Here is a 27,345-nt window from a genome sequence, read left to right as displayed (position 1 = left end):
TGGCTTTTGCAATGACATGTGCTTTCTTTCCTGACAAGAGCTTGGGGTGTGTGAGCAGGTGGGGGACAGTCCCCATAGTCCGACACACAGATGGATGCCACATCCCATCTTGTGTGGGTGACACAGGGTATAGGCTGGAAGAAGCTCTGCCTGGTGAGCCGGGCCTCCCCCCTCCTGCTATGCTCCAGTTGCTCTTTCAGAGGCTGAGCTTCTAGGACAGGGCAGCACTGCTTGTCCTGTCCAGATGGGGATGGAGTTATGGTGAACCAGGGACTCGGCATAGCAGTTAGGCAACCCTTTCTCTCTCTGTCTCTCTCTCTCTCGTCAAAATAATGTAACCCTTAGGTCCTCAGCCTAATCCCAGCACTGCAAACATACAGGACTTGCGGAAGGGCTGTCCCGACAGTAACGCAGGCTGGTGAGTGGGCATCACCCAGACAAAGAGGAGACCGTGAAGACAGACATTGAGAAACAGGCACTTTTTCAAGGAAAGATGCTAACAAGGTGTCCAAACCACAAGGGACAGAGTCTGACAGAGCTGGGGTACTTCTGAAAGCAGATTGACAGTGTCAACTCCGCAATAAGGCAGACCCTGATTTTTCCTTACTTAACTGCTCTTTTTTTTAGAAAAAAATTGTGGTGAACTCTATGTAATATAAATGGCGCCAGTTTAGCCATTTTAAAGCGTGTACAGTTCAGTGGCATTAAGTGTATTCACACTGTAGAGCAATCATTACCACTATCCATGTCCAGGATTTCTAATCATCCCAAACTTAAAAAACAGTACCTCCTCAACTTTCCCTCCCCCACCCATCGTACCTCTATTCTTCCTGTTTCTATGAATTTGCCTATTTTAGGCACCATACATAAAAGGGATAATACAATATTTGTCCTTTTGTGTCTGGCTTATTTTACTTAGCATAATGTTTTCAGAGTTCATCTGTGGTATAACAAGTATTCTTCGCTGCTTTGTATAGTGTTAAACACTCACAATTTGTATGATTTAAACACTCACAAAAAAACAGCAAAAAAGAAATATGTTTAAAGACAAAATTATACATTTCTGCAGTCTGTTACAAAAGGGTCTAAATTAGCTGAATGCTTAAGTAACATTTTTTTTTTTTAAATTTTGAAAAGGAAGATGATAGCAATTTCTATGGAAAAATTCCATAGAAGCAGTAGTGGTAAATTGTCATTCAGTACCAGTGACCTAAACATTTATTGTGTGGGCAGTACCATATTCTGTTTACAAGTACAGTAAATTCCCTACCTATGAACCTTCAAATTGCAAACTTTCAAAGATTCAAACATGCGTTCTTGTATCTAGCCACCTAAGTTAGTTCACGTGTCTGGTGTATATTTTCATATGCTTGCATGCTCTACAAGCAGTTGTACCTTTGTGTACTGTACAGTACGGTAGAGAGTGTGATGGTACAGTATCTTTACTTCAAGACCAAGATGTCTGGAAACAAGGTTAAAAGCAGCAGTGATGTAGCTGGCATTACTGTACTTTTCAAAGTGCTATACTGTAAGATTAAAAATGTTTTCTTTTTGTGTTTGTTTTTTGTGTATTACTTGTGTGAAAAGTATTAAAAACCTATGTAGGTACAGTACTATATAGCCGATCATAGGCTAACTTTGTTGGACTTATGAACAAATTGGACTTACAAATGTACTCCCGGAATGGAACTCATTTGTATGTAGAGGACTTACTGTGTGTAAAATCATCAATATGAGGTCCAAGTTGGCCAGTTATAATGATCTCATCTTCATAGAACCGAGACGGTGAATTTTACATAAAGTTCATGATTCCCTTTCACTTCCACTTACTGCTCTGAGGCGGGATAGAGAACATCCGGCAACACACCTTTACCCTGGCTCAGTACACCTACGCGGCCTTGTCCTCCCTGCGGTACCCCAACGGAGCCCCGGTCGTGCAGATTTACACTGACTCTGAGTTCAGCAGCCCAGAGGTGCAGGGTCCGGTCATCAGCTTCAACGTGCTCGATGACAACGGGAACATCGTTGGTTACTCCCAGGTGCGTTTTCTTTTCATCCTGCCAACCTGTGCCTATCAGAATCGCTCTTGTCTGCAATTCTGTAGCCCTGAAATTTGAAGACAAGGCCTCTGGGCCCTTGCAATAGTCATGACAAATCCTGTGTACTGTTGGAGAGGCCACTGGTCCCCCCTTAGAGTCTCTGTACTTCCATTGACATGTAGTTCTAACAAGCATGGGCTATTTAGTTCTTTAGCCTACTTTATTCAGCCAGTGGTAGTCAATTTCAACTAGGAAGAGAGGCTGAGTCTCTGATGGCAGTGGGAGGGGACAGCTGACAGCTTGCCAGCAAGGGAAGACACCCTAACACAGTGTAGACAGAGCAACCTGTCCGAGGTCATTTCACATACCAACAGCTTGGTAGCCCCACCGTTACATCAGACCGTATTGCAGTGGCACACAAAATCCTGGGCCTCTTACCACCGTTTGTTTACATGTTTCTTGGAACTCATTACTCTTTTTTTATGACAAGTAGAAATGATGTCCTTAGTAGCGCAAAAGCCCTTATTTCTGCTGTAGTTCATTATAATAAGTTCAAAGTATTTGGTAAGCTGGTTATAAAACTGTTTCTGCAGATACACCCTTTGTATGCATTTTCTCAAGAAAACACTGTAGGTAGTGGTTTACAGGTTGGGGACTGCTTGGATCCCTGTGATACTGAATAAGCTGGTCACTGCTCAGTACATTAAAAAAATCTAGAGTCACACTGAACACTCAGACATGGCAGCAGGTGGTCACCAGATGGGCTGTGACAGATTGGGCCTGGGGAGCCCAAGCCCCTTCCCAGAGCCCGGGTTTCTAGAACTGCTGTGAGGAGTGATTTGGTCATCACATCAGTTTGGAAGATGCTGCTTCTCATCCCTTGAAAGCCACTCTTTCCATACATCTATGTTAAATCCAGACTTTCTCAGATGGAATTCATTTCTCAAGGAATTCATTCCTGTCCCTGCTTCTCATGAACTTTCTTTTTTCAATGAAAAAAAAATTTTTTTGGAAGATACATAAACTTTCTGAGGACAAACTTGAGAATTGTTTTCTGGAAGAAATGTTGGTTCTTACTGGTGTCCAGGGACCAACACTCTACAATCATTAGTTGTCTCTTGGGTGAGTTGCTTTTGAAGATATTGGCACCCCCCACCCCTTACATATATAGCAGCAGAAGCAGCCCAGCGTCATTCAGAAGCAGGCAATTTTAAATGCTTTTGAGGGGTGGTGTAAAACACATTGGGGCCAAAGGTTTACCTTCTCAAATACGTTATTCTGGGTAATTGGTACAATAAGTTTCCTTCTTGAATCTAAAATAAGTGTATTTTTGAGGGGTGTGGAGGAGGGCAGGCCGATGACTCTGAAATGTGCTGTGGCAAACATAATATGGAACTCAGGTTGGGCTGCTCACCACTTAAAAGTCAGTGAAGCGGGGGCAAGTGTCAGTAGAATGGAAAGCTATTGAGTCAGAAAAGCTGAAATCCAGGGAGATGGTGGACTCATGTCTGAAGACTAACTCCAAAGATTCTGCTCAGCCATGACAATTTTTAATGGGAAAAAGGGGAAAAAAATCCAAGTTAATCATTAAGGTAAGAGGTCAGGTTCTTTGTCATTTCTCATCATGTGTAGACCCGCTGATGTCTCCTGATCTTCTTTTGGATACTGTCTTGCCTGCATGGTCCACCTGCAGATTTGCCAAGGGGAGCTGGGGGTACAGAACCATTCTTTAACTATGTAATTCTTCATTCTTACTCCTTTTAATCCAGAAAAGGGATCAACTGGTTAGGCCAGGCATTGTGTACCTTCAGTAGAGTGTAAGTCAGAAGTTAGGTTAAATGTTACATCGTGATCTCATTTTTGTAATTAAAGTCTGAGAAAAACAGAGATGAACAAATAGAAGAGGGACAAAAGAACTGCTTACAAATTCCCACTCTCAGGGATCATTCCATTTCTGTGGGAATAGGGGCGAAGGTCTCTCTTCTGTAACTGCTCCATGCTGAGAAAGGGTGTCTGTCTTAGAGTGAAAGGTGTCCACATGGATCTGAGGCATCTCTTTGCTGGCCATTTTAGTTGCTGGCTTACCTATGTGGGCAGGGCAAGCTACAGTTATTCTAATGCCCACAAAGATATAGATTATTATGAGCAATAGTGTTAATCCCATTCTCTCATCAGACACTGAGTCTGTGACTCTGTTGTCCTACTTGTTGACGACTCGAGCCTGCTCTTTTGTGACTCTTGGAGGCCTGGGCGGTTTCAGTTTTTCTGCGAACAAGAGTCAGGGGACATAGAGGAGACTTTGTACTTGGGTGGGAGTGGGGTTCAGTTCCAGGCAGAATGGTGAAAGAATCACCTATTTGCCCAGAGAAGCAAAGAGGAAGATCTCCCCAAGGAGAGGGAGTTGCCCATCTTGGTGTCTGCCTGACTTCACTGGAACCCTGAGGTCTCCCACAGGAGTTTCTCCCTTGTGCATCTATAGAGGAAGCTCATTCCATGAATAGAGGTCATAGCTGGGGCATGGCCAGCTGTGTCAGCTCAGGAGAATCCTGGGTTTGCCTGGTCTTTGTCACATGAGGGAATTCCACAGAGATTTGGAGAGTCTTTGGAAATATTACATGGCATCATGGCTGGGTTGGCTGTCTCTTTTTCAGGGGATTTGTGAAGGAATTGAGCCTTCTGTGAGAAGCTTTTGGGTACCTGTTTTTGATATCCAGGCCTCCTCATTTCAGTGATGCCTCATTGGATGACATCACCGACTCAATGGACATGAGCTTGAGCAAGCTCCAGGAGTTGGTGATGGACAGGGAAGCCTGGCATGCTGCAGTCCATGGGGTCGCAGAGAGTCAGACATGACTGAGTGACTGAACTAACACAAGCACCTCCTCATTTCATTTTCTCCTCTGGTGAAAGTCAGTCTACCCAGTGGTCAAGTGGGTGGGTTCAGATTCGGGCTGCCTTGCGCTGGCTCTTTGAGCTCGGGTGAGGTAATGTCAGCTCCCCAAGTCTCTGTGAAATGAGGTAAGAATGTACCCTGATGACAGTTTGTCATGAGGATTGAATGAGATACAGTATATAGCTCCTTAGTGTCGTGACTTAGCAGCAGCAGCAGCAGTGTCGGGCTGGCATGAAGCAAGTGCCCCATTGTACGGTGAATACAGCACTCATCTTGTTCCAGCAGCCAGCTCCTTCACCTGGCTGGGCACTGGCCAAACCTCTGTGGGATTCCAAAGGTCTCAGGGAGAGAAAAGATGAAGTTGTGATGAGAAAGTAGAATGAAGGGCAACTGTGGCCCAAACAGCCTCTTCCACCCACATGCTCTTCTAGGTGGGGTCCCTGTCTCTTCCCCTTGAACCTTGGCAGTCTGTAATTCACTCATATTCAATAGCACACCTCCAAAGGTGACACTGCTTGGCTTTGGAGGCTAGGCCAGAAAAACCCATGCAGCATCAGCATTGCTCCCTGGGGCATTCACTTTCGGAGCCTCAAGTTACTGTGGAAGGAGGTTTATCCTGAGTGGCCATGCTGTGAGGAAGCCACAAGCAAGCATGTTGGTGACTGTCCTGGTTTGAGCGAGGCCAGATCCATCTTTGAGAAACTGAACCTCGAGGGAATTCCAACCCCAGGCACGTCACTCCCAGCCTTCTAGTCTTGCCAAATGAGATCAGCCATCTCTGGGCCCTTTCTGAATATCTGACCCCCTGTAGCCATGAGCACAAGTCAATGGTTGCTGTTCTATGCCTCAATGTCTGGGTGGCTCGTTTTGTGGCTGTGGTAGCTGGAATAGTGAATACACTCTGGGTCAGGGAGAGGGGTGCACGTGGGAGACTTCTAATTCAGCTTGGCGGGAGCTGGGGTCGGGGAGCTTTCCTAGAGACTGTCCCTTGAGTGGAGGTCACCTGACCCTGGAGGTGGAGTTGACCAGACCCAGTGGGGCCGCCAGGCCTCAGCACAGAAAGCAGGGAACTCCTGGGTTTCATCAGCAGAAATGGCTTCTTCACACTCTGACAGTCCAGGGTGATGGCTAAAGTGCCGACAATGTGGTCTCCACAAAGGTGTGTGGGAGGCACCACCGTTGTGCCCGCCCACCAGGGCGGCCAGGCAGACTCTATGCGTGGTGACCTATGTCTGCAGACACAGGTTTCTGGCCACCCTGCATGTTCTTCCCAGGAAGGAAAGTTTCAAAGCCTTCCGCAGCTGGGCAAGTTGTGTTTGTTTCCTCAAGTGCAATTAGAGGACTTCTCTGAGTTTAGCCTGAGTCACCAGGGCTAAGGGCCCTCCCTGGGCCCCCAGGCCCTTGGGGGAGTGGAACCCCGGACCCACAAACAGAGGAACTGGCACAAACATCCCTCGTGCCAGCTCACCTTTGAGCCTCGAGAGCAAGAATCACCTGTCCGGCTTCCAGGGGAGAGGAAAAGGACTTGGAACTTCTGGACTGAATTGCAATTCTGTGATTGAACCTAAAGTCTAGGATATTATGAAAAGCACATCGGTAACAGGCAGTGTGAACACAGTGATGTTTGTAGTCTGGGCTGGGAGCCAAGGCAGGGCTCCTATGAGTGGCAGCTCTGCCAAGGTCTGCTCTGGGGTCAGGACAGATGGTCCTGGTCTGCCTTGGCTAAGGACAGTGAGGAGCTGCCCCACATCCCAGCCACACTCAGATTTTATTCTTGCGAATATCACTTGAAACCTGTGGGGTCTTTTTTTCAAAAATTAATTCCTTAAAATTCTTTTCTTTTTAACAAGTGAGATCAAATTGATGTATAACATTGTATTAGTTTTAGGTGTACAACACAGTAATTCTATATATGTATACATTGGGAAATGATTTCTACAAGTTTAGTTAACATCCATCACCACACATGGTTATAAAAATGTATTTTCTTGTGATGACAACTTTTAAGATTTACTCTCTCAGCAGCTTTCAAGTATATGATACATTATTGTTAACTATAGTCACCATGCTGTATGTTATATCCCCAAGACTTATTTATCTTATAAGTACAGGTTTGTAGCTTTTGATCACCATCACTTCATCCCACCCTCCCCTGCCCCTGGCAACCACTGATCAGAATTTTGATTTGATTCCACTTGTGTGATCATACAGTATTTGTCTTTGTATGACTTATTTCTTAGCATATTTCATTATGACTGACCAAAATGCCCTCAAGGTCCATCCTTGTCACAAATGGCAGGATTTCCTTTTTTTTATAGCTGAACAATATTTCACTGTGTGTTTATATACATCACATTTTCTTTACCCATTAATCCTTTGATGGATACTTAAATTGTTTTCATGTCTTATCTCTTATAAATACTGCAGTAGACATGGGGGTACAGATCTCTTATCAAGACAGTGATTTCATTTCCTTCAGATAAATACAGCAATTCGTTCTACTTTAAATTTTTTGAAGGATTCCTATACAGTTTTCTATAGTTGCTGTGCCCATTTACATTCCCACCAACAGTGAACCAGAGTTCCCTTTTCTCCATGTCTCCCCAACTCTTGTTATTTGTTGTCTTTCTGATGATAGCCTTTCTAACAGGTGTGATATTACATGTTAGATACTAGATATTTGAGAGGTGATATCTTATTTTAGTTTTAACTTACATTTCCCTGATAACTAGTGATGTTGAGCATGTTTCATGCACCTTTTGGCATTTGAATGTCTTATTTGGAAAAATATCTATACAGATTTTCGACTCATTTAAGAAATCAGATTATTTTAAATGTGAGCTCTCAACTTAGAATTTGGTGCAATATTTTTCACTTTTCACAGCCATATGTCTATTACCCAACTGGATAAGCTTTAATTATCAGTAATGTTTTATAAAATGTATTTAGTAAACCCATGATGGATCATAGCACTTTAGAGAAAAATTCCAAGCTCATATTTTCATTTTACTGTTAGGAAAGAGAGACCCAAATGTGGACCTGAAACTCTTTTCAGTCCAGGCGGTCAGAGTAAAACTGGACATTCCTAACCCTAGTTCTGTGTCATATTAAACCCATAGGTGGATAAAATGGCCAGCCTTCACAACATCCATGTGCGAACCGGCTGCTTCTGTAACACTGGGGCCTGCCAGAGGCACCTGGGGATAAGCGATGAGATGGTGAAGAAGCATCTTCAGGTTGGTACTGGAGCCGGTGGCCCAAACGCTGGCCAGCCAGACCCAATGCTCTTCACCAGAGGCTGGACCCGTGTCTGGGGTGGGGGCTGGTCTTCGGGTTCATTTCTCTGAGCCCACCCTGTGAACATGCAAAGAAAAAAGGGTCAACAAAATTAGAAAATGCTTCAAGATAGTGATTCCATGCCAGGCGTTTTTTAGTTTGAGGGCAAAAATTTAAAGGCAGTAGAGGACGTTTTTGTTTTGTTTGTTTGTTTTTTAATTCAGAAGATGACTTTTAACAGGGACAAGCCAGTGTGAAAATGTGCTCATACATGCAGAGGGTCCTTAACTAGTTCAGTCCTGCCAGAGTGAAATCTGCAAGCTAGAAGTTGCTCATCCTCTGGCAGAGCGAGGAGAGGAACTTTTCCAGCGGGCGTTCTGCATTACTCAGGTCCCCACCCTTCCGGTCACTTCCCTGAGGTGGGGTTTGTCACTTCAAGGTACATTTTAATTTGAACCATTTCCTAAGCCTAGTTTGAGTGGCAAAAAGCCTTATTTATATCAGAATAGTTTATAAATAGTCTCTTTTGGCTACCACTAAATAATGAATATATTAGATCCCAACCAACCATGAACTGTGTTCTGCTTAAAAAGAGAGAGGGAGTCTCCAAACACAAATGAATGCAATTCCAGATATGATATCGAACCTGAGGAATGCCATGGACCCATCTCTTTGGGTATCTGACTTGGCTTCAGCTCTGGAGAGGTAGGCCACTGGAGCAGTGACCAATACATGGCAACAGGGCTTGGAGAGGCTTGGGGACTTCTTGCTTTTCTTTCCCCACCTCCCGGCCAGGCCCTTGGTGCTGCCTTTGGCTTTCATTATGGGCTTGGGCCAGTCATTCCCTGGGGCAGCATCTCTGTCTTGCCCTTTTGTCAAAAGGCAGCGGCAAAGGATACAGGCCTCCCTTTGATCCTGAGAGAGTCTAAAAGGCATGGCCAGCAAGCTCTCCTCCCCCTTCAGCCCTGGGTAGACCAAGGAGCTGACCCATCTGTGCTTCTGAAACTTCGGTATGTCTTTTGATGCTGTTATGGGTCAGCGTTGTATATATGGCTCTGGTAAATGCTTTACATGAACAATTGCTTTTAAATTAAAAAAAATTATTTATTTATATTGAAATATGGTTGGTTTACAGTGTTGTGTCTTTTAAACTTTTTAATGGCCCCTTGGGATTGGTATAGATCCCCGTTCACAGTGAGCCACATGATATCCAGAGAGGGAGTCGCTGTGCTTGTGGAACTATGCCTGAGGCACGCAGCTCTTCTTAGTGTTGCAGTTCTTTTTTCCAAGGTTCATTTTACCTTCTATTATCAACAGAAGTTGTTTTACAGAATGGTTTCTGGTCCATCCGTGAGGAGTGTTCACTCTGGCTGACTTGTTTCTTTCTCCTAGGCTGGTCACGTCTGCGGAGACGATGTGGACCTCATAGATGGGCAGCCGACGGGCTCTGTGAGGATTTCTTTTGGATACATGTCCACGCTTGAGGATGCCCAAGCCTTCCTCAGGTTCATCATAGCAACCCGACTGCGCCCGTCTCACGGCCAGCCTCTCCCTCTGGCCACCCCCGGGGAAGCTGGAGCCCCGCCAGAAGACAGCGAGGCTCAGAACGCCGTGCCTGCCATCCGGGCCAGAGGTAGCCACTCACCTCAGGAAGACGCTTCCCCACACTCTGGGGTTTGGAACAACTCGCCCGCCACTGTGGACACAGAGGGTCCGCCCCTGCTGGAGGCCACCGGAACCCAGCAGACCACTTCAGAGAAAGCTGCTGACGTCCCGGATGGGGACCTCAGGTCACACGTTGTCACCAACCTTTATCTCTACCCGATCAAGTCCTGTGCAGCGTTTGAGGTGAGGGTTTCAATGGCAACTAAAGAGATTGCTTCTTTTGTGTTTACTGTATAACGTTTTTTGATAAAGCAAAGAAGAAAAGTTCAGGAAGTGAAGGGAAGCATGCAGAAAATCAAAACTTCAGTACCTGCAGCACACAGGCTGAATGGTTGCAATTCCCGGGCCCTGGAGCACAGACTCAGTAGTTGTGACCCATGGGCTTAGTGGCTTTGCAGCATGTGGGATCTTCCCAGACCAGGGATCAAACCTGTGTCCCCCGGGTTGGTAGCAGATTCTTATCCACTGCTCCACCAGAGAAGTCCTCATTCTGCCTTTCTTGGTTTGGGCTGACTTTTGACCATGACTCTGCTTATGGGAATCCCCGAGAGGACCCTGTTTCTGGGTGTGACTACCTAGTTACTGTTGATAGTTATGGATGTAACTTTCATGCAGAAGCATTTTACATAACTTTGGTTCATTTGATCATCAAAACAATAATATGAGGTGCTAGGTAATATCATCCCTATTGTATAGATATGGAGCCTGGGGGCTATTGAGGTTAGGCACTCTGCCCAGGTCATGACCCCCTAATAAATGATAGGGAAAGAATTTGAACCCAGGTCTACTGACTCCTTGGGTCCACGCTCTCCTGAGTCCATCTGCTTAGCTTTCCCTGTGAAGGTGAACTACATAATGTCTGCAAACAAGCTGGCCTGACAGTCACCTGACCTGGGAGACGGGAGGGCTTGCCTTGGTTGGCCAGCTGGCCCTGACCCCTCCTGCAATGACCGAACTTCCTATGAGACTATCTTTCTATGATATGTGTGTGTCCCAAGTCCCAGGCAAAGTCCCAACCTCCTGAGCCTCTGGGATCCCAGGCTCCCTAGCTCCTCATTGGATATTCCATGCTGAAGGAGACTGTCCTCCAGTCAGACCATGAACAGGCAAGTTCTTCTCCACCCCTGAAAGCAGGCAGGTGAGGAGTGTCAGGACTCTGTTTTCTCAGATGAGTCATGTCCTGTAGAATACCGTGCTGCACACAGAAACACAGCAAGAATCAGTGTCCCATTTTACAGACGAAGACACAGACTCAGTAAGGTTTCATATTTTGCTAAAAGTCTTCCATCCATCTGCTCATTCAGAAACTATACACTGAGTGCCTACTACCTGCTGGGCCTGCACCTGTGGTGCAGTGGTGAGCAAAATGGAAATGGTTCCTTCCCTCAGGGAGGGCAGTATCTCAGGAGGAAAACAGACACTTTACAACACACACACACACACACATCTATCTATCTATCTATCTGTTTGTCTGTCTACCTATCATTTATCTGTCTATCCATGCATAGCCATGATTTCACATTGATACCTCCAATTCCAATCCAACACCACAGGGTTTATTTAGCCATCCTCTGCTCTTGTAAATCCTGTGAGAAACCTGGCTCCCATTGCCCTCAGTGAATACTTATTTGCTCACATCCTTCTGTAACCCAACCTCCAGCTGCAACAGCTGAAAGTTTGCCCTTCACATGCCAACACAGATATGGTGGCTGAAAGCTTGACCCAGACAAAGAGGAAGAAGGAAGGCGGAAGCCAGTAAATTCAATGTTTAGGTGGCAAATCAAAGGATTGAAAATGATAGACATGTTCCAACAAGTGGGTGTAAGGAACAGCGCCGGGCCTGAGACTGCCCTTCTAGCGAGCTCACAACCCAGCCTGCCTCAGTGTCTTGGATGCTGACAAGAGACGTGAGTTTCCATGGGGCTTCCCTGGTGGTCCAGAGGTTAAGACTCTGCATTTCCAAAGCGGGGGATGCAGCTTTAGGACCTCACATGCTGGGGGGCGGGGGAAGATGAGATTCCTGGGTCAGAGATAAAAGGCTGTTACTCACAGCCTGCAGGTAGCAAGAGCTTCATGTTTGTGTTGCTTTTCTTTCCCCCCACACCCCAAGAAAGGGTCCAGAGGGGCCCTGGTGGATGCTCTGCTCATATTTGGGAGCCCCTTACTCAGGAAACCTCTTTCATAATAGGACGCCAGCCAAGCTGTGTAGTCCTCAATCAGGGAGGAGCTGATACGTTTGTGATACTGGGCTGTGAGCAAACCTTCCCTCTACTCCAGAGAGTTGTAGAGCTGGTCACTATACAAACATCCTCGACAGGAGAGTCTGGAATAGAGGAGAGTGTGCTTCTGCTTGTTAAAACAGTCATGCAGAAATGAGAGATCCAGGGAGAAATGCTACCCAATAATAGATTGTCTTCTAAAAAGCTATTTGTCATTCAAAACATGTTTTCCAAAAGAAATAGTGACTTAGTGGTCACTAATATCGCTGGGCTCTACCAGCAGAAGCAGCCATGGTCTATGGGCAGAGGATGTCTGGTACACAAGACAAGTGAAGGGCAGAGGTAAAGCCATCTGTGGATCATCTGTTATATTCACTTGCTTTACATTTTATACTTGTTTTGTTTTTCACCTAATCCTATGATAACAATGTCCGTTTTATATAATACGTGACAGAGCCAAGGCTCAGAAAAGTGGGAAGTTGTCCAAAGCTGATAACTGAAGGAGGTGAGATCTAAGCCCAGGCTTGTCAGCCCTCAAAGTGCCTATCCCACCCATCCCCCGCTGCACCACATTTCTGCTTCTTGGGTACAGGGCTTCCCCGGCTGGAGGAGCAGTTTCCCTTCACATTTCCCCTCCTTGAGATCTGCGCCCCGCTCACCCCAGGCCTGAAGCTCCTCTCCTTCACTTCCTTCCCCTGAAGCCTCTGTCTTCAACTCAGGTCCCTCCCTCGAGGACCCACCCCAATGTGCCCCTGATTAAATATTCTTCCCTTTTATCATTACCCCCGATTGAAGTTTTCAGACTCCTTTGGGTGGTTGACTTGAGTGCTCAGAGGAAAACAGAAGGGTGAAGTTGATCCTTGTACAGTTGTGCAAGAATGCTGGTCTCTCTTTTTTATTTTTTTCCCATGTATTTTAATTAGTTGGAGGCTAATTACTTTACAATATTGTAGTGGTTTTTGCCATACATTAACATGAATCAGCCATGGATTTACATGGATTCCCCACCCCGATCCCCCCTCCCACCTCCCTCCCCACCCCATCCCTCTGGGTCTTCCCAGTGCACCAGCCCCGAGCACTTGTCTCATGCATCCAACCTGGGCTGGTGATCTGTTTCACCCTTGATAATATACATGTTTTGATGCTGTTCTCTCAAAACATCCCACCCTCGCCTTCTCCCATACAGTCCAAAAGTCTGTTCTGTACATCTGTGTCTCTTTTTCTGTTTTGCATATAGGGTTATCATTACCATCTTTCTAAATTCCATATATATGCGTTAGTATACTATTGGTCTTTATCTTTCTGGCTTACTTCACTCTGTATAATGGGCTCCAGCTTCATCCATCCCATTAGAACTGATTCAAATGAATTCTTTTTAATGGCTGAGTAATATTCCATGGTATATATGTACCACAGCTTCCTTATCCGTTCGTCTGCTGATGGGCATCTAGGTTGCTTCCATGTCCTGGCTATTATAAACAGTGCTGCAATGAACATTGAGGTGCACGTGTCTCTTTCAGATCTGGTTTCCTCAGTGTGTATGCCCAGAAGTGGGATTGCTGGGTCATATGGCAGTTCTATTTCCAGTTTTTTAAGAAATCTCCACACTGTTCTCCATAGTGGCTGTACTAGTTTGCATTCCCACCAACAGTGTAAGAGGGTTCCCTGGTCTCTTAATCATAATACTATTTCAAAAGCAGTGGTTGGTGTGCACCCTTCTTTAACAAACAGCTGGCTCCAGAAGAGCCCTGCTGGGTGGGACTTCTACACAGGCAGTGCTGAAAGCGGTGGGTTTAACCTGTGGACGAAACTGCAAAGACCTGGTCCCACACTATTGATATCTCATTATTTTTCCCCCTAATGTGCTTTTTGTGTTCTGGATCCTATCCAGAATACCACGTTACGTTTAGCTCTCGTGTCTCCTTAGGCTCCTCTGGGGATGTACCAGTTTCTTAGACTTTCCCTGTTTTCAGAACCTTGATTGTTTTAAGGAATCCTGGTCAAGTATTTGTTAGAATACCCATCAGTTTGTTTTTATCTGATGTCTTTCTGAGGATTAGACTGGGGTTTGGGGTTTTATGGCAGGAGGACCACAGAGATAAAGTTCTCATCGTATCGTGTCAGGGTACATAGTTACCATTGTGGCTTATCACTACTGATGTTAACCTGGGTCTCATAGTGTTTGCCAGATTTCTTCACTGTCCAGTTCCCCCTCCACCCATTCCCATACTGTATACCCTTTAGAGGCAAGTGACTAAGGGTAGCCCACACTTAATTGGTAAGGAGTTACACTCTGCCTTCTTGAGAGGGGGCCATTTACGTCAATAATTTGGAATTCTTCTATATGAGAGAGTTGACCTTCCTATTTAATCATTTATTTATATCAGTATGGAATCATGGGTATTTATTTTATATTTTATATTATAATCCAATACTGTGTATATGTGTGTTAGTTGCTGTTGTGTCTCAGGCTTTGTGACCCTGTGGACTGTAGCCCGCCAGGCTCCTCTGTCCATGGAATTCTCCAGGAAGGAATACTGGAATGGGTTGCTGTTCCCTTCTCCAGGGGATCTTCCCGACTCAGGGATTGAACCCTGGTCTCCTGCACTGTCAGCAGATTCTTTTCCAGGGAAGTCACCAGGGAAGCCCAATCCAATATTACATTCTTATTATTATTGTTGTTGTTCAAATATTTCTGTTTTTTTCCCCCATTGGACATGCTTTCAGTTAACTCCTGCATTCTTTTGATGTACCCCCATTATTTTGTTTTTTTGAGCGCTTCCTTACTTTTCCAGCACTACAAGGTACTCCTGGCTCATCTTGTATATTTCCTGACCCAGCCCTAGAATAAACCATTTCTCCAAGAAGTCCTGGTTGTTTTTATTGGAGAATGGTACTAAGTGCAAGATCTGGGCACTGGGCATAATTTGTATTTTAATTTTGTAGAAATATGAAGAATTGAGGAATATACATATTTTATACACTTAAAATGGATCAGCTTAGTGACCATTTCAGTGGAGCCACAATTTGTGCAAGAAACACGTCTATATTACCAGGACATGCCTGTTCAGGCGTCCACCACTGTGGAAGGACACACAGCAGGAGCAGCAGAGACCTGTGCGGAGGGGAGTGGAGCACAGGCTGGGGCAGAGACCTGCCTTCCACGTCCCGGCTAGATACACCTATTGCCCACTCAAAAAGCACGCTAAAGTGGACAGGATGGAGACTGGATCTGGAGGGTAAATGGAAGGTACCTCAATCCCATAGTCTCCTTTGCACTGTCTTCTTCTTTTTAAACATTCATTCATTTGGCTGCGTCAGGTTGTAGTTGAGGCACACGAGGTCTCTGCTGTGTGATGTGGCATCTTCGGTTGCAGCACATGGGCTTCCCAGGTGGTTCTGGTGGTAAAGAATCTACCTGCCAATGCAGGAGACACAAGAGATGCAGGTTCGATCCCTGCATCGGGAAGATCTCCTGGGGAAGGAAATGTCAACCCACTCCAGTGTTGTTGCCTGGAGAATTCTATGGATAGAGGAGCCTGGCGGGTTACAGTCCATGGGGTCTTGAAGAGTTGGACATGACTGAGCACAGACACACATACTCTCTACTCCTGGCAGGCACTCAGGCTCAGTAATTGCGGCTCACGGGCATTCTAGTTGCGGCATGAAGGCTCCAGAGTGAGGGCTCAGTAGTTGAGGTTTGAGGACTTACCCACTCCGAGGCACATAGGATCTTAGTTCCTTGACCAGGGATCGTACCTGCATCTCTTGCATTTCGGGGTGGATTCTCAATCACAAGGCCACCAGGAAAGTCCCTGTCTTCTTTGTTTCCTTCTCTTCCACACTTTCTTCCTTCAAGAGTCTGTGCTGAATTCCTGAAGTCCATCTGCATCTGTGCAGCCCCTGTACAATAAATGAGAAGATCATTTTTGAGGAGCGCTGGCTTAAAATACACTGACTTTTTTTTTTTTTTTTTAGGTGACCAGGTGGCCTCTAGGAAGTCAAGGGCTGCTGTATGACCGAAGTTGGATGGTTGTGAATCACAACGGCATTTGCCTGAGTCAGAAACAGGAGCCCCGGCTCTGCCTGATCCAGCCCTTCATTGACCTGCAGCGGAGGGTCATGGTCATCAAAGCCCAAGGTCTGAAAACGGGGTTCACTTTTACAGAGTGGTTGTCCAGAGTAGCTTTATTCTCATAAAGTAAAACCACGGCTTTTCTTCTACTAAATATTAAAATATTCCAAAAAGAAGTGAAATGATGTCTAGAAGAGACAACGGGAAGTTTGTTCCTCTTGTGTTTTTTGTTTTGTGTGTGTGTGTGGAGGGTATTTCTGGGAAAAGGTAAAGATCTGATAACCCAATCAGAAAGTAAAGAGGTGTCGATTTTGAAATTATATGTTGTCCTTTCACTTACATTAATTTTATTTCCTTCACTCTTCATAGGTTCTGCAAGCTTTAGTTCTTCTTTGTGGATTTTTATTAGGAACTGTCTTAACACATATGAATGTAGACCAGCTCTGTCCAGTGGACCCTTATGTGATGATGGAAATGTTCAACATCTTCATTGTGCTGTTTGGTAGCCATCAATCTGATGTGGCCACTGAGTATGTGTAATGGGACTAGCAGGATGCTGGAGCTAAACTTTAAATTTTATTTAATTTTAATTAATTTAAATTATTACATGTAGTGGCTACAGCGTTGGACAGCACAAACGTGAAGAACAACATACTTACATCATCCTGTTTTAACAAACTTAGCATTTGGCCACATTTGCTTCAATTTCTCCTCCTCCTCTCCGTCCTCCTCCCCCTACCTCTGCCCTCTTATTACCCACCGCCTTTCTCCTTTTGCCACATCCTCTTTCTCCTCTTCTTTCTTTTAAGAAATAAAAACGTTACAGAATAGATGAAATTCCCTATGTACTTCTCTGTGCTCTCACTCCTTCTTCTGTACCCTACCTATCATTTACAGAATATTCCAGTTTCCCTCCTAACTTATAGCTATACTTTTGTGATATATCCCATTTCCATATATTCAGTGATTGTGTTTCTTGGCTGTAGGTGTTCCATTCTGTTCCACTGGTTTATTTTTTCTTGAACCAATGAGCCAATGTTACTACTAAAACTATATACTGAATCTTAATAACTGATAATCTACTTCTGCTTCATGGACTATGCTAAAGCCTTTGACTGTGTGAATCACAACAAACTTTGGTAAGGTTTTCAAGAGATGGGAATACCAGATCACCTTACCTGCCTCCTGAGACACTTGTATGCAGGTCAAGAAGCAACAGTTAGAACTAGACATGGAACAACAGACAGGTTCAAAATTGGAAAAGGAGTACGTTAAGGCTGTCTATTGTCACCTTGCTTACTTAACTTACATGCAGAGTACATCATGCGAAATGCCAGACTGGATGAAGCTCAAGCTGGAATCAAGATTGCCAGAAGAAATATGGATAACCTCAGATATGCAGATGATACTACCCTAATGGCAGAAAGTGAAGAAGAACTAAAGAGCCTCTTGATGAAAGTGAAAGAGGAGAGCAAAAAAGCTGGCTTAAAACTCAGCATTCAAAAAACTAAGATCATGGCATCTGGTCCCATCATTTCATGACAAATTGATGAAGGAAAATGGAAACAGTGACAGATTTCATTTTCTTGGGCTCCAAAATCACTGCAGATGGTGACTGCAGCCATGAAATTGAAAGATGCTTGCTCCTTGGAAGAAAAGCTATGACAAATCTAGACAGCATATTAAAAGGCAGAAACATTAGTTTGCTGACAACAGTCCATATAGTCAAAGCTATGGTTTTTCCAGTAGTCATGTACAGGTGTGAGGGTTGGACCATAAAGAAGGATGAGTGCCTAGGAATTGATGCATTTGAACTGTGGTTTGGGGGAAGACTCTTGAGAGTCCCTTGGACAGCAAGGAGATCCAACCAGTCAATCCTAAAGGAAATCAGTCCTGAATATTCACTGGAAATACTGATGCTGAAGCTAAACTCCAATACTTTGGTGACCTGATGGGAAGAGCCGATTCATTGGAAAAGACCCTGATGCTGGGAAAGATTGAGGGCCGGAGGAGACGGGGATGACAGAGGATGAGATGGTTGGATGGCATCACTGACTCGATGGACATGAGTTTGAGCAAGCTCCAGGAGATGGTAAAAGACAGGGAAGCCTGGTGTGCTGCAGTCTATGGGGTCACAAAGAGTTGGACATGACTGAGAGACTGAAAAACTACAGCAAGAACTGATAGGGCTTGTCCTACCTCATGCTTCCAAATTGTCTTGGCTATTCTTGGCCTTTTGTTCTCTGTATGAATTTTAAAAGATGCACACAATTGTATAGCCACTCCCATAAACGAGATACAAAACAAGCAACAAAGCCCCAGAAAACTCCTTCACGCTATCCCTTTTCAGTCTCTCTTTTCCCCATCCTTAACACCTGGCAGTCAAAGCTCTATCACTATGGCTTTTTTTTTTTTAATATACCCTTTAAAAATTATCACTCTTAGTTTTTTTGAGGATGTTATATAAATGTAATCACGTAATCTGTGACTTTTTGATATTGGCTTCTTTCACTCAGCATGATGCCTTTAAGTCCCATTTAAGTTACTGCATGAATCAGTAGTTTATCCTTTTTAATTATTGAGTAGTATTCCATTGTATGGACATTCCAGAGTGTGGTATGCCCTCCTTTTATCTACTGAAGGGCATTTGAGTCATTTCTAGTTTTAAGCAATGATGACTAGAGCTGCTTTTATCATTCATGTACAGGTTTTTGGGTGCTCAGAAACTTTCATTTCTTTAGAATAAATACTAGGAGTTGATTGCAGGGTCATATAGTAAGGATAATTTACCTTTAAAAGAAACTTCCAGACCATTTTCTGGAATGTATTGTTTTCATTCCCACCAGTAATGTATGCAAATTCCAGTTGCTCCGCATCTGGTCAGTTTTTGTCAGTGTTTTTATTTATTTTAATAGGTGTGTAATGGCATCCCATCATGATTTTAATTTGGTTTCCCTACCGGCTAATGATGTTAAGCATCTTTTGATGTCCTTGCTTGCTCTCTGTGTGTTCATTTTGACCCGTAGATTACAGAAGTGTGTTTATTTCGATGTATTTGGAGATGTTCTTGTTTTCATTGTTATTGATTTTTAGTTTAATTCCATTAAACTCTCCAAAAGAGAATATTTACTTTGTAGATTTTAAATTCATTAAAATTTGTTAAGTTCTAGCTTATAACCAAGAATGTGTTTTATTGCCTTGAGTGTTCCATATACACTTGAGAGGAATGTGTATTCTGTTGTTGGGTGGAGTGTTCTATACATGTTAGTTATATCCACTTTGTTGATCAGTAATGCTGTTTTTCTATATACCTGCTGACTTTTTATGCACTTGCTACTAGTTCTGTTAATGACTGAAAGAAGAGTGTTGAAGTTCTCAGCTGTGATTGTAGATTTATCTGCTTTCTCCTTAGTTCTGTTAGTTTTTGCTTCACATAGTATTATTGACTTCTTGGTGAGTTGTCCCCTCTTTAAACAATGTTCCTCTTTATAGATCATAATTTTTTTTGTTTCAAAGTTTGAAGTGTGAAATTCTTTGTTACAAATCCAGCCATTCATCTCTGTTTTGGTTAGTGTTTGCACAGTATATCATTTTCCACCTTTTTATTTATTTCTTCTAACCTTATCAATATTTACATAATATTCCACAAAATGTATTCATTTAAACTGTACCATTCAATTATTATTATTCTTGTATATTCACAATCATCACCACAATAAATTTTAGAATGCTTTTTCATCACCCTAAATGAGAAAGCCCATACCCACTAGGAGTCACTCCCCATTCCCGACCTCATTCCCAGTCCCTGGCACTACTAATCTACTTTCTGTCTCTATGGATTTGCCTGTTCTGGATGTTTCATGTAATTGGGATCATACAATATGTGACTGACTTCTTCCACTCAGCGTAATGTTTTTAAGGGTCATCATACTGTTGAATAATTAGACATACTTATTTTTTTATCCACTTATCAGGTGATGGATATTTAGATTGTTTCCACTTGTGGTTATTATGAATAATGCTACTATGAACACTTGTGTGTAAATTTTTCAAAATTTACTTATTTTTAATTGAAGGATAATTGCTTTACAGTATTGTGTTGCTTTCTACGAAACATCAACATGAACCTGTATGGTTGGATGGCACAGGTGGGCTACAGAGGAGGTATCCACGGAGAAGGGCCACCACGAATTCTACTCAGGCGTCTTGGCTTCATGCCTTTCCCTGTATTTTTAATAACTCATGAAGGATGAGAAGGCATGCAGAGTGGCAGCATGTCTCAGCTGTTCCAGCCTTTATCAACAATCTTATACTCTTCAGTGGCCTTGGATCAATTTCCTCTAGTCTCTTCCACATATTTTATTCTAAGTTTATATACATATGTTATATGCTCCTTTGTATGTATAATGTGTATAAAAACTTTTTAGAAAAGAATCACTTCCCAGCTCCACTGACATGGTAACAGATTTTTTTTTTTTTTTTAGCGCTAATGATGATTGATTCAGGAATCCAATTTGATGCTGACTCCTAGGAGCTAGGAGAATTGACACTCTATGCTGACATCCTTTCAGAGCGAGCCTTCATGCCAGCCTGTCTATTTCTAGAAGATCTAGGTAGCTTAGAGAGCAATGACATCAGGATGTGGAGTCATCCAGAGGGAGAGACATCTTTCAGAGGGAATTTGCAGCATCACAGGGACTATGGATGTGACTGCCCCAGTGCAGGGTCTCCCACGAGAAAGCTGCTCCGTGCACCTGCTGTTGGTGGTGCTAACAGCGATGAAGAGAATCTCTGTGTTAAAAAGAGATTTCTAAAAAAAAAAAAAAAAAGAGATTTCTAAGACCCAGCCACTTATTTGATTCAGCCAATTGCCTAACTCATTAATTCTTGTATATTTCAGAATAATGGACTTTAAAAACATATCCTTGTTCTTTTTTGCATGATGATAAATTTGTCTCTAACCTTTGTTCATTAGGGATGGAGCCTATAGAGGTGCCTCTTGAGGAGAACAGTGAGCAGGTTCAGATTTGCCAAAGCAAAGTCTGTGCGGACAGGTGAGGCTGTGGCAGGTGAAACTCTCAGGGAAGGGAAGAACAAAACCTCACTTTGTAGACTTTCTCTCTGGTGCTTTGAAAGATGCACCTAAGGCCATTTTCATTATATTGAGCACTCATGGTTCCCAGTATAAGAAGCCTGAGCTCACGCTATCCAACAAAACAGGGATAAATAATTGCAGACTCAGACGGTAAAGAATCTGCTTCATGGTACAAGAGTTGTGAGCTCAATCCCTGGGTCAGGAAGATCCCCTGGAGAAGGGAATGGCAACCCACTCAGTATTCTTCCCTGGAGAATTCCATAGACAAAGGAGCCTGGTGAGCTACAGTCCACTGGGTCTTGAGTTGGATATGACAGAGTGACTAATGCTTTCACTTCCACTTCACTTTCACCCTGAAATGGCTGTATATCTCTCCATGGAAGATTTGCTATAGTACATTTCCAAAATATTCACCCAAAATTCATTACTCTGATTGAAAATGTGCTTTGATGAGTGTTTAAATCTGCACAAGAACTGGCAAGAGGGTACAGAGTGTGCTCACCCCATGGGCCTCCAGCACGGCCAAGGCCCACAATGCCCAATTGGGTAGAGCACCATCCTCACACTATCACCTTCCCACCTTTCCTGAGCATGTACTTCCAGAGGTGCTAACAGCTTGAGTCCAGTTCAGATGTGTGTAGCTTAAGTGTTTGACACATCCCTTCATGGCTTACTTATTCGCAGTGCAGAAGGAAATGCACTCTGATCAGAACTGTGCATATCATGATTTCTGAACACAACTGTACCCACTGACTGCTTTACTGGGTTCACTAAAAGCCGTTGGCATTTTAAAAGTCTTCTACTAGTATATGAATCACTAGTGAACTGTGAAGTTAATAATTTTTGTGTTTGGGGGCTTTAATTGGTTGGGGTATTAGATGTGCTAGGTACCATAAGATCAGGACCCACAATCAGAACATTTGTATTCCACATGTTTTCTGGTTGAGATTAGATTTAGGTAAAAGGAGAGGTAGAAAGAGAAATTTCTAAAGCTTTTAATTTGATCTGAAAACTTTGTAAAAGTCACACTCTCAGGCCTTCCCATGCCTTGGAAATTTCTCTGCAGCTTCCTAAGCACACCTGTCACTATAGGTGTCTATATTGCTGGGGACTTCATTATATTCTATTACATTCTGTTATATTATACTATATAACATTTTGCTATTTCAATTACTTAAAGGAATACTATGTAACGTTCACCATCCTTCCTTTTTCTTTTTTGCCAGGGTAAACACATACGATTGTGGAGAAAAAATTTCCAACTGGCTGTCAAAGTTTTTTGGCCGTCCCTATCATTTGATCAAACAAAGTTCAGACTTTCAAAGAAATGCAAAGAAGAAACACCGCAAAGGTATTACACTTTGGATTGCTTCTTAAGGGACAGGAACTTGAACTCACACTTGCAGGCATGAACATCAGTCCACAAAATGGGTTGACAGGGTAATCTGCTAATGAAGTGGGGGTGGTAGGCTTTTGGCAGACAGGTGCTGAGGTGATCCCACAGGTCAGCAGGACCCACACGTGGTCTTCAGACTGACCCTGAGGAGACTGAGGTGGGCTTGCAGGCTCTGCTCAAGCTCTCTGCCTAAGTCCTGCATGTTTAGAAATGGGTTAGTTTTTGTTTTTTGTTTTTTTTTAAATAAAAACATCGGTAGGTTGCTAGATCCTAAGAAAATCTGGATTTTTAGTCTTGGCCCTGACACCAAGTGATTGTGAGACCTTGGCAAATCCTTGAACCTCATGGTGTTGAAATTCTGCAGACCTCAATTACTCAGATTTAAGGGTTTTGACAGTTTTTCCTGCTGTAAGCTGTTGTGAGCATAAAATGAGACTTTAGAGAAGAAAGTACTTTGAGGTCACAGTACCATATGCGAAGAGTGAGCTTTCAAGGTGTCGGTTCCAATGTCGCCTTCTCAGGGGACCCTTGCCTGACTGCCCTCCTATGAACTAGAGCCGCCTCTTGAACCTCAGCTCATTCCCTGTTTTATTTTTCTCTGTGGCTCTTTTTTTTTTTTTTTTAAATCTTTTGGTCATGCCACAGACCATGTGGGATCTTAGTTCCCTGATCAGAGATTGAGCCTTTACCCCTTGGACTGGCAGCATGAAGTCTTAATCACTGGATCACCAGGGAGGTCCCTCTGTGGCACGTTTCACATTCTGTAAGGCAAACATTTTACTCGGTTTTCCTATTTATGTTCTGCCTTCCCTCTGCTAGATCATAAACTCTGTGAGGGAAGGGTTTTTCTCTGCTTTGTTCAGTGCTTTGTCCTCAGTGTTTAGAGCAGACTAATAGTTGCTCATGGTAGTTGCTCAGTAAATACTAGATGACTAAATCAACAGACTGGATAGTTGCTACATTCCTGATTTGGGCAGGAATGACCTGGCTTAGTCACTAGCTCTCAGGGAGACTGGCTTGTAAGTCTACACCTGGAATGAGTCTTGGAGGGCTTCAGGGAAGAGGTGAGTTTGGAGTTACATTTTAACCGGAGAGTAGGAATATTCCAGGCAGAGAGAGGCAAGAAGACTGCTGAAGACTACTGGCTGGGCTTGGCATTTCATGGGTTCAGGGAAGGGTTTAAGAGGGTGGGATGTGGGTAGGGGGGTGTTGGGGGTAGAGCTGGGGAGATGAGATGAACGTGTTGCTGAGTCAGAAGCACTATCTTGTGGGTGGTAGACTCATTGCAGAATTCTATGCTGGGGAGTTTCATGATGCTGCTTGTATCAGAAAGACAGCCCTGGTGAGGTATGGAGGCTGCAATGGAGAGAGAGAAGAAGGAAGCAAAGAGGTCAGGCAGGCTCTGACTGTCCTGATGGGAGATGGAACCTGGGCAGGTGAAGGGAGCAGCAGAGTGAATCTGTTGCCTGCTCGATACAAGATCAGGGAGTGTCAGCTTGTGAACATTATATTTCAAGGATGCCATTTATGGTGGTGTGGTCTCTGATGGTCTGGGTCTAGGTCTTTGAACACTTAAAATTTTTAAACTACACTACCTCTTTACATTGTCAGCTAAATTTTTTAAAAGTAGTTTAAGCAGTTGCAAAGGATGTGATTTCCAGCATGTTGCATATATACAGGCTTACCTTGGAAATATTGTGGGTTCAGTTTCAGACCACCACAAAAGCAAGTCACACATTTTTTCGGTTTTCCAGTCCATATAAAAGTTATGTTTATGTTCTACCATAATCTATTAAGTATATAATAGCTTTAGGTCTAAAAATCAGTGTACATACCTTAATTAAAAATACTTTAGCCTTCAGCAAGTCATAGTAACATCAAAGATCACATAACTTAGGAACATAGATCATATAGTAACATCACAGATCACCGTAACTAATATAATAATGAGAAAGATTGAAACATTGCGAGAACTACCAAAATGCAACACAGAGACATGAAGTGAGCAAAAGCTGTTGGTGCTGTTGGGAAAATGGTGCAATAAACTTGCTTGATGCAGGGTTGCCACAGACCTTCAATTTATAAAAAGGTACCTGCTAGGTACCTGTGAGGTTCGATTAAGGTGGAATTCAATAAAACGAAGTTTGTGCATGCTGTGAGCTAAATTGCTTCAGTTGTGTCCGACTTTTTGCAACCCCATGGACTGTAGGCCGCCAGGCTCCACTGTCCGTGGGATTCTCCAGGCAAGAGTGTTGGAATGGGTTGCCATGTCCTCCTCCAGAGGATCTTCCAGATCCAAGAATCGAACCTGTGTCTCTTTACGTCTGCTGCATTGGCAGGTGGGTTCTTTACCATTAGTGCCGCCTGGGAAACACAAAACAAAGTACACTTGTAGTCATCAAAATGAAAACACGTATTTTGCCCTTTTAAATATAAGCCAGTGGGATCTCATTATCATAATAATTTGATTCTTATGAGTATTCATTAAAAAATATGCATATGGACAAACTATTTTTTTTGTTTTTTTGGGTTTTTTTTGGCCCCACCTCGAGGCATGCAGGATCTTAGTTCCACAACTAGGGATCTAATCCATACCCCCAGCAGTGGAAGTGTGGATTCTTAGCCAATGGATCAGCAGGGAAATCCTGAAAAACTATTTTTAATGTACAGAAATTATCTTTCTTTCCTTTTCCTTCTTCAACTTGGATTGCCATTCCACTTCCTTGATGGAATTTTATCTTAGTGTTATACATTTTAGGTTTGAAAAATCTTTCCTTGATCACCCTATCATATTTACCTGAAACTAAAATTATATATGAATTGAAATGCATAAAATTTTTTAAAGTTTACTGTGATTGTAGAGTCTCAGTGTTAGGACATTTTTTCCAGGTTGAGTTCTTATCATGATTTTTAGTAATTAAAAAAAAAAATCAACACAGTTGATCAAAGCAATAAAAAGTATATTATAAAATTTGAAAAATAGCTATTAAACAAAGAGAAAAAATAGTGGAAAATAAATCTCTTAATGAGATGACTGACTGCCCATGATTAATTCCTGTGTCCATGAACTGCTATCATCTATTATAGCTGGTGCTGGGCGTTGGTTCTTTTCTGAAGAATCTTATTTAAGTCAATAAAGAGTTGGGGATGGGGAGGTGGGAGGGGGGTTCAGGATGGGGACACATGTAAATCCATGGCTGATTCATGTATGGCAAAAACCACTACAATATTGTAAAGTAATTAGCCTCCAACTAATAAAAATAAATGAAAAAAAAAAAGAGTTGGGGATGATGGAATTTGGTTAGCGCAGTGTCACTCAAACCTTTCTTCTGAGGCACAGGGATCTAACATCAGATGATCTGATGTTAATGATCTGATCATCCTTAAGATCAGATGATCTTAATCATCTGTCACTTGACAGCTTAATTAATTCCTGCAGTTTTGTGGTTAGCAAAGAATTGGAAGTCATCTGACCTACAGGAGAATCATTCACCCACACTTGAGAGACTTTTATTTTCTCAGCACAGACTCCAGGGCTGTGAATGGGACTTTTGTTTTTCCACCCAGGAGATTTTTAGCCCCAGGGCCAATATGCCACACGAAAGGTGCGGTCTTTCCCAGTGAAGGGTGAGAAGGGCCTTTTGTGGACACCTCGCTGCTCTGATGAGCTGTTCTAGCAAATAAGCCATGGAGGTAAAGAACCTGTAAGTGATTCTCTTGGCACTATCCATTCTTTGGTAATCTGGCATCCACAGGCCTGAATCTGAAACAGCTCCCTAGGTTTTGGTCCAGGCAACACTTTCAAATCAACATCTTGTATAGTGACAGCTATGGTGCACCCAACAAGCGGCTGATCAAAGCTGGGTGACAGGTTGAGGCAGTTCTGCATGGCTTTGATATTTTCTTCCACTCCTTTTTCAAAAAAAATTCTGTAGTTTTAAAACTTGTCTTATTTCTATATATCTAAGGTCAATATTGGGCTTCCCTAGTGCCTCAGTGGTAAAGAATCCACCTGCCAATGCAGTGGACGTGGGTTTGATCCCTGGTCCAGGAAGGTCCCCTGAAGAATGAGATGGCAACCCACTCCAGTATTCTTTCCTGGAAAATCCCAGGGACAGAGGAGCCTGGCAGGCTATAGTCCTTGGGGTCACAAAGAATTGGATGCAACTTAGTGACTAACAGCAAAGTCAATATTACAAACTTTGCCAAGGGCAAAACCCAGCTTTTCCTTAACTAGATTCCCTGACTAAATACAGATCGTCCTGGACCCAGGACCCTCATCAAGGTCCTTCTTCTTTCTTGGGGAAGAGTCCCGCTACTTCCCCACAGCTCCATCTCTTCTCGAAATGTTGCCTCCAAGTCTCCTTTGCTGGAACAATTTAACATCAGCATTTTATTATTTTTTTCTAGATTAGTAACAGAATCTTCTAGGAGCTAATTTTCTTTCTGTTTGAATTATGTTTAGAACATTTTTATTATTCCCACGGGCACCAATCTTTCCCTTGTAGAAATAATCTGTATTATTTAAAAATGCAAGTCAATAGAACCACAATTCATTTGCATTCCAAGAAAACAACTCTTCTCTTAAAATTTATTTAATTTAAATTTTTGAATTTAGTATTATTGACATACAACATTATATTAGTTGCAGGTGTATGACACAATTTGATATTTGTATGTATTGCAA

General features: G+C 43.2%; 1 protein-coding gene across 1 annotated transcript in view; it reads left to right on the top strand.

The window, feature by feature from the left end:
* Positions 1-27,345, top strand: part of MOCOS (molybdenum cofactor sulfurase) — a 56,297-nt gene that overhangs the window by 14,983 nt on the left and 13,969 nt on the right. The window contains exons 6-11 of the mRNA XM_061130756.1: positions 1,840-2,039; positions 8,052-8,168; positions 9,601-10,056; positions 16,071-16,233; positions 21,143-21,221; positions 22,489-22,613. Coding sequence (XP_060986739.1) covers positions 1,840-2,039; positions 8,052-8,168; positions 9,601-10,056; positions 16,071-16,233; positions 21,143-21,221; positions 22,489-22,613 — 1,140 coding nt within the window. The remainder of the gene's footprint in view (positions 1-1,839; positions 2,040-8,051; positions 8,169-9,600; positions 10,057-16,070; positions 16,234-21,142; positions 21,222-22,488; positions 22,614-27,345) is intronic.

The sequence above is a fragment of the Dama dama genome, chromosome 27 (assembly GCF_033118175.1).
Source record: "Dama dama isolate Ldn47 chromosome 27, ASM3311817v1, whole genome shotgun sequence".
Classification (NCBI taxonomy): domain Eukaryota; kingdom Metazoa; phylum Chordata; class Mammalia; order Artiodactyla; family Cervidae; genus Dama; species Dama dama.
This window is presented reverse-complemented; position numbering and strand designations above follow the sequence as displayed.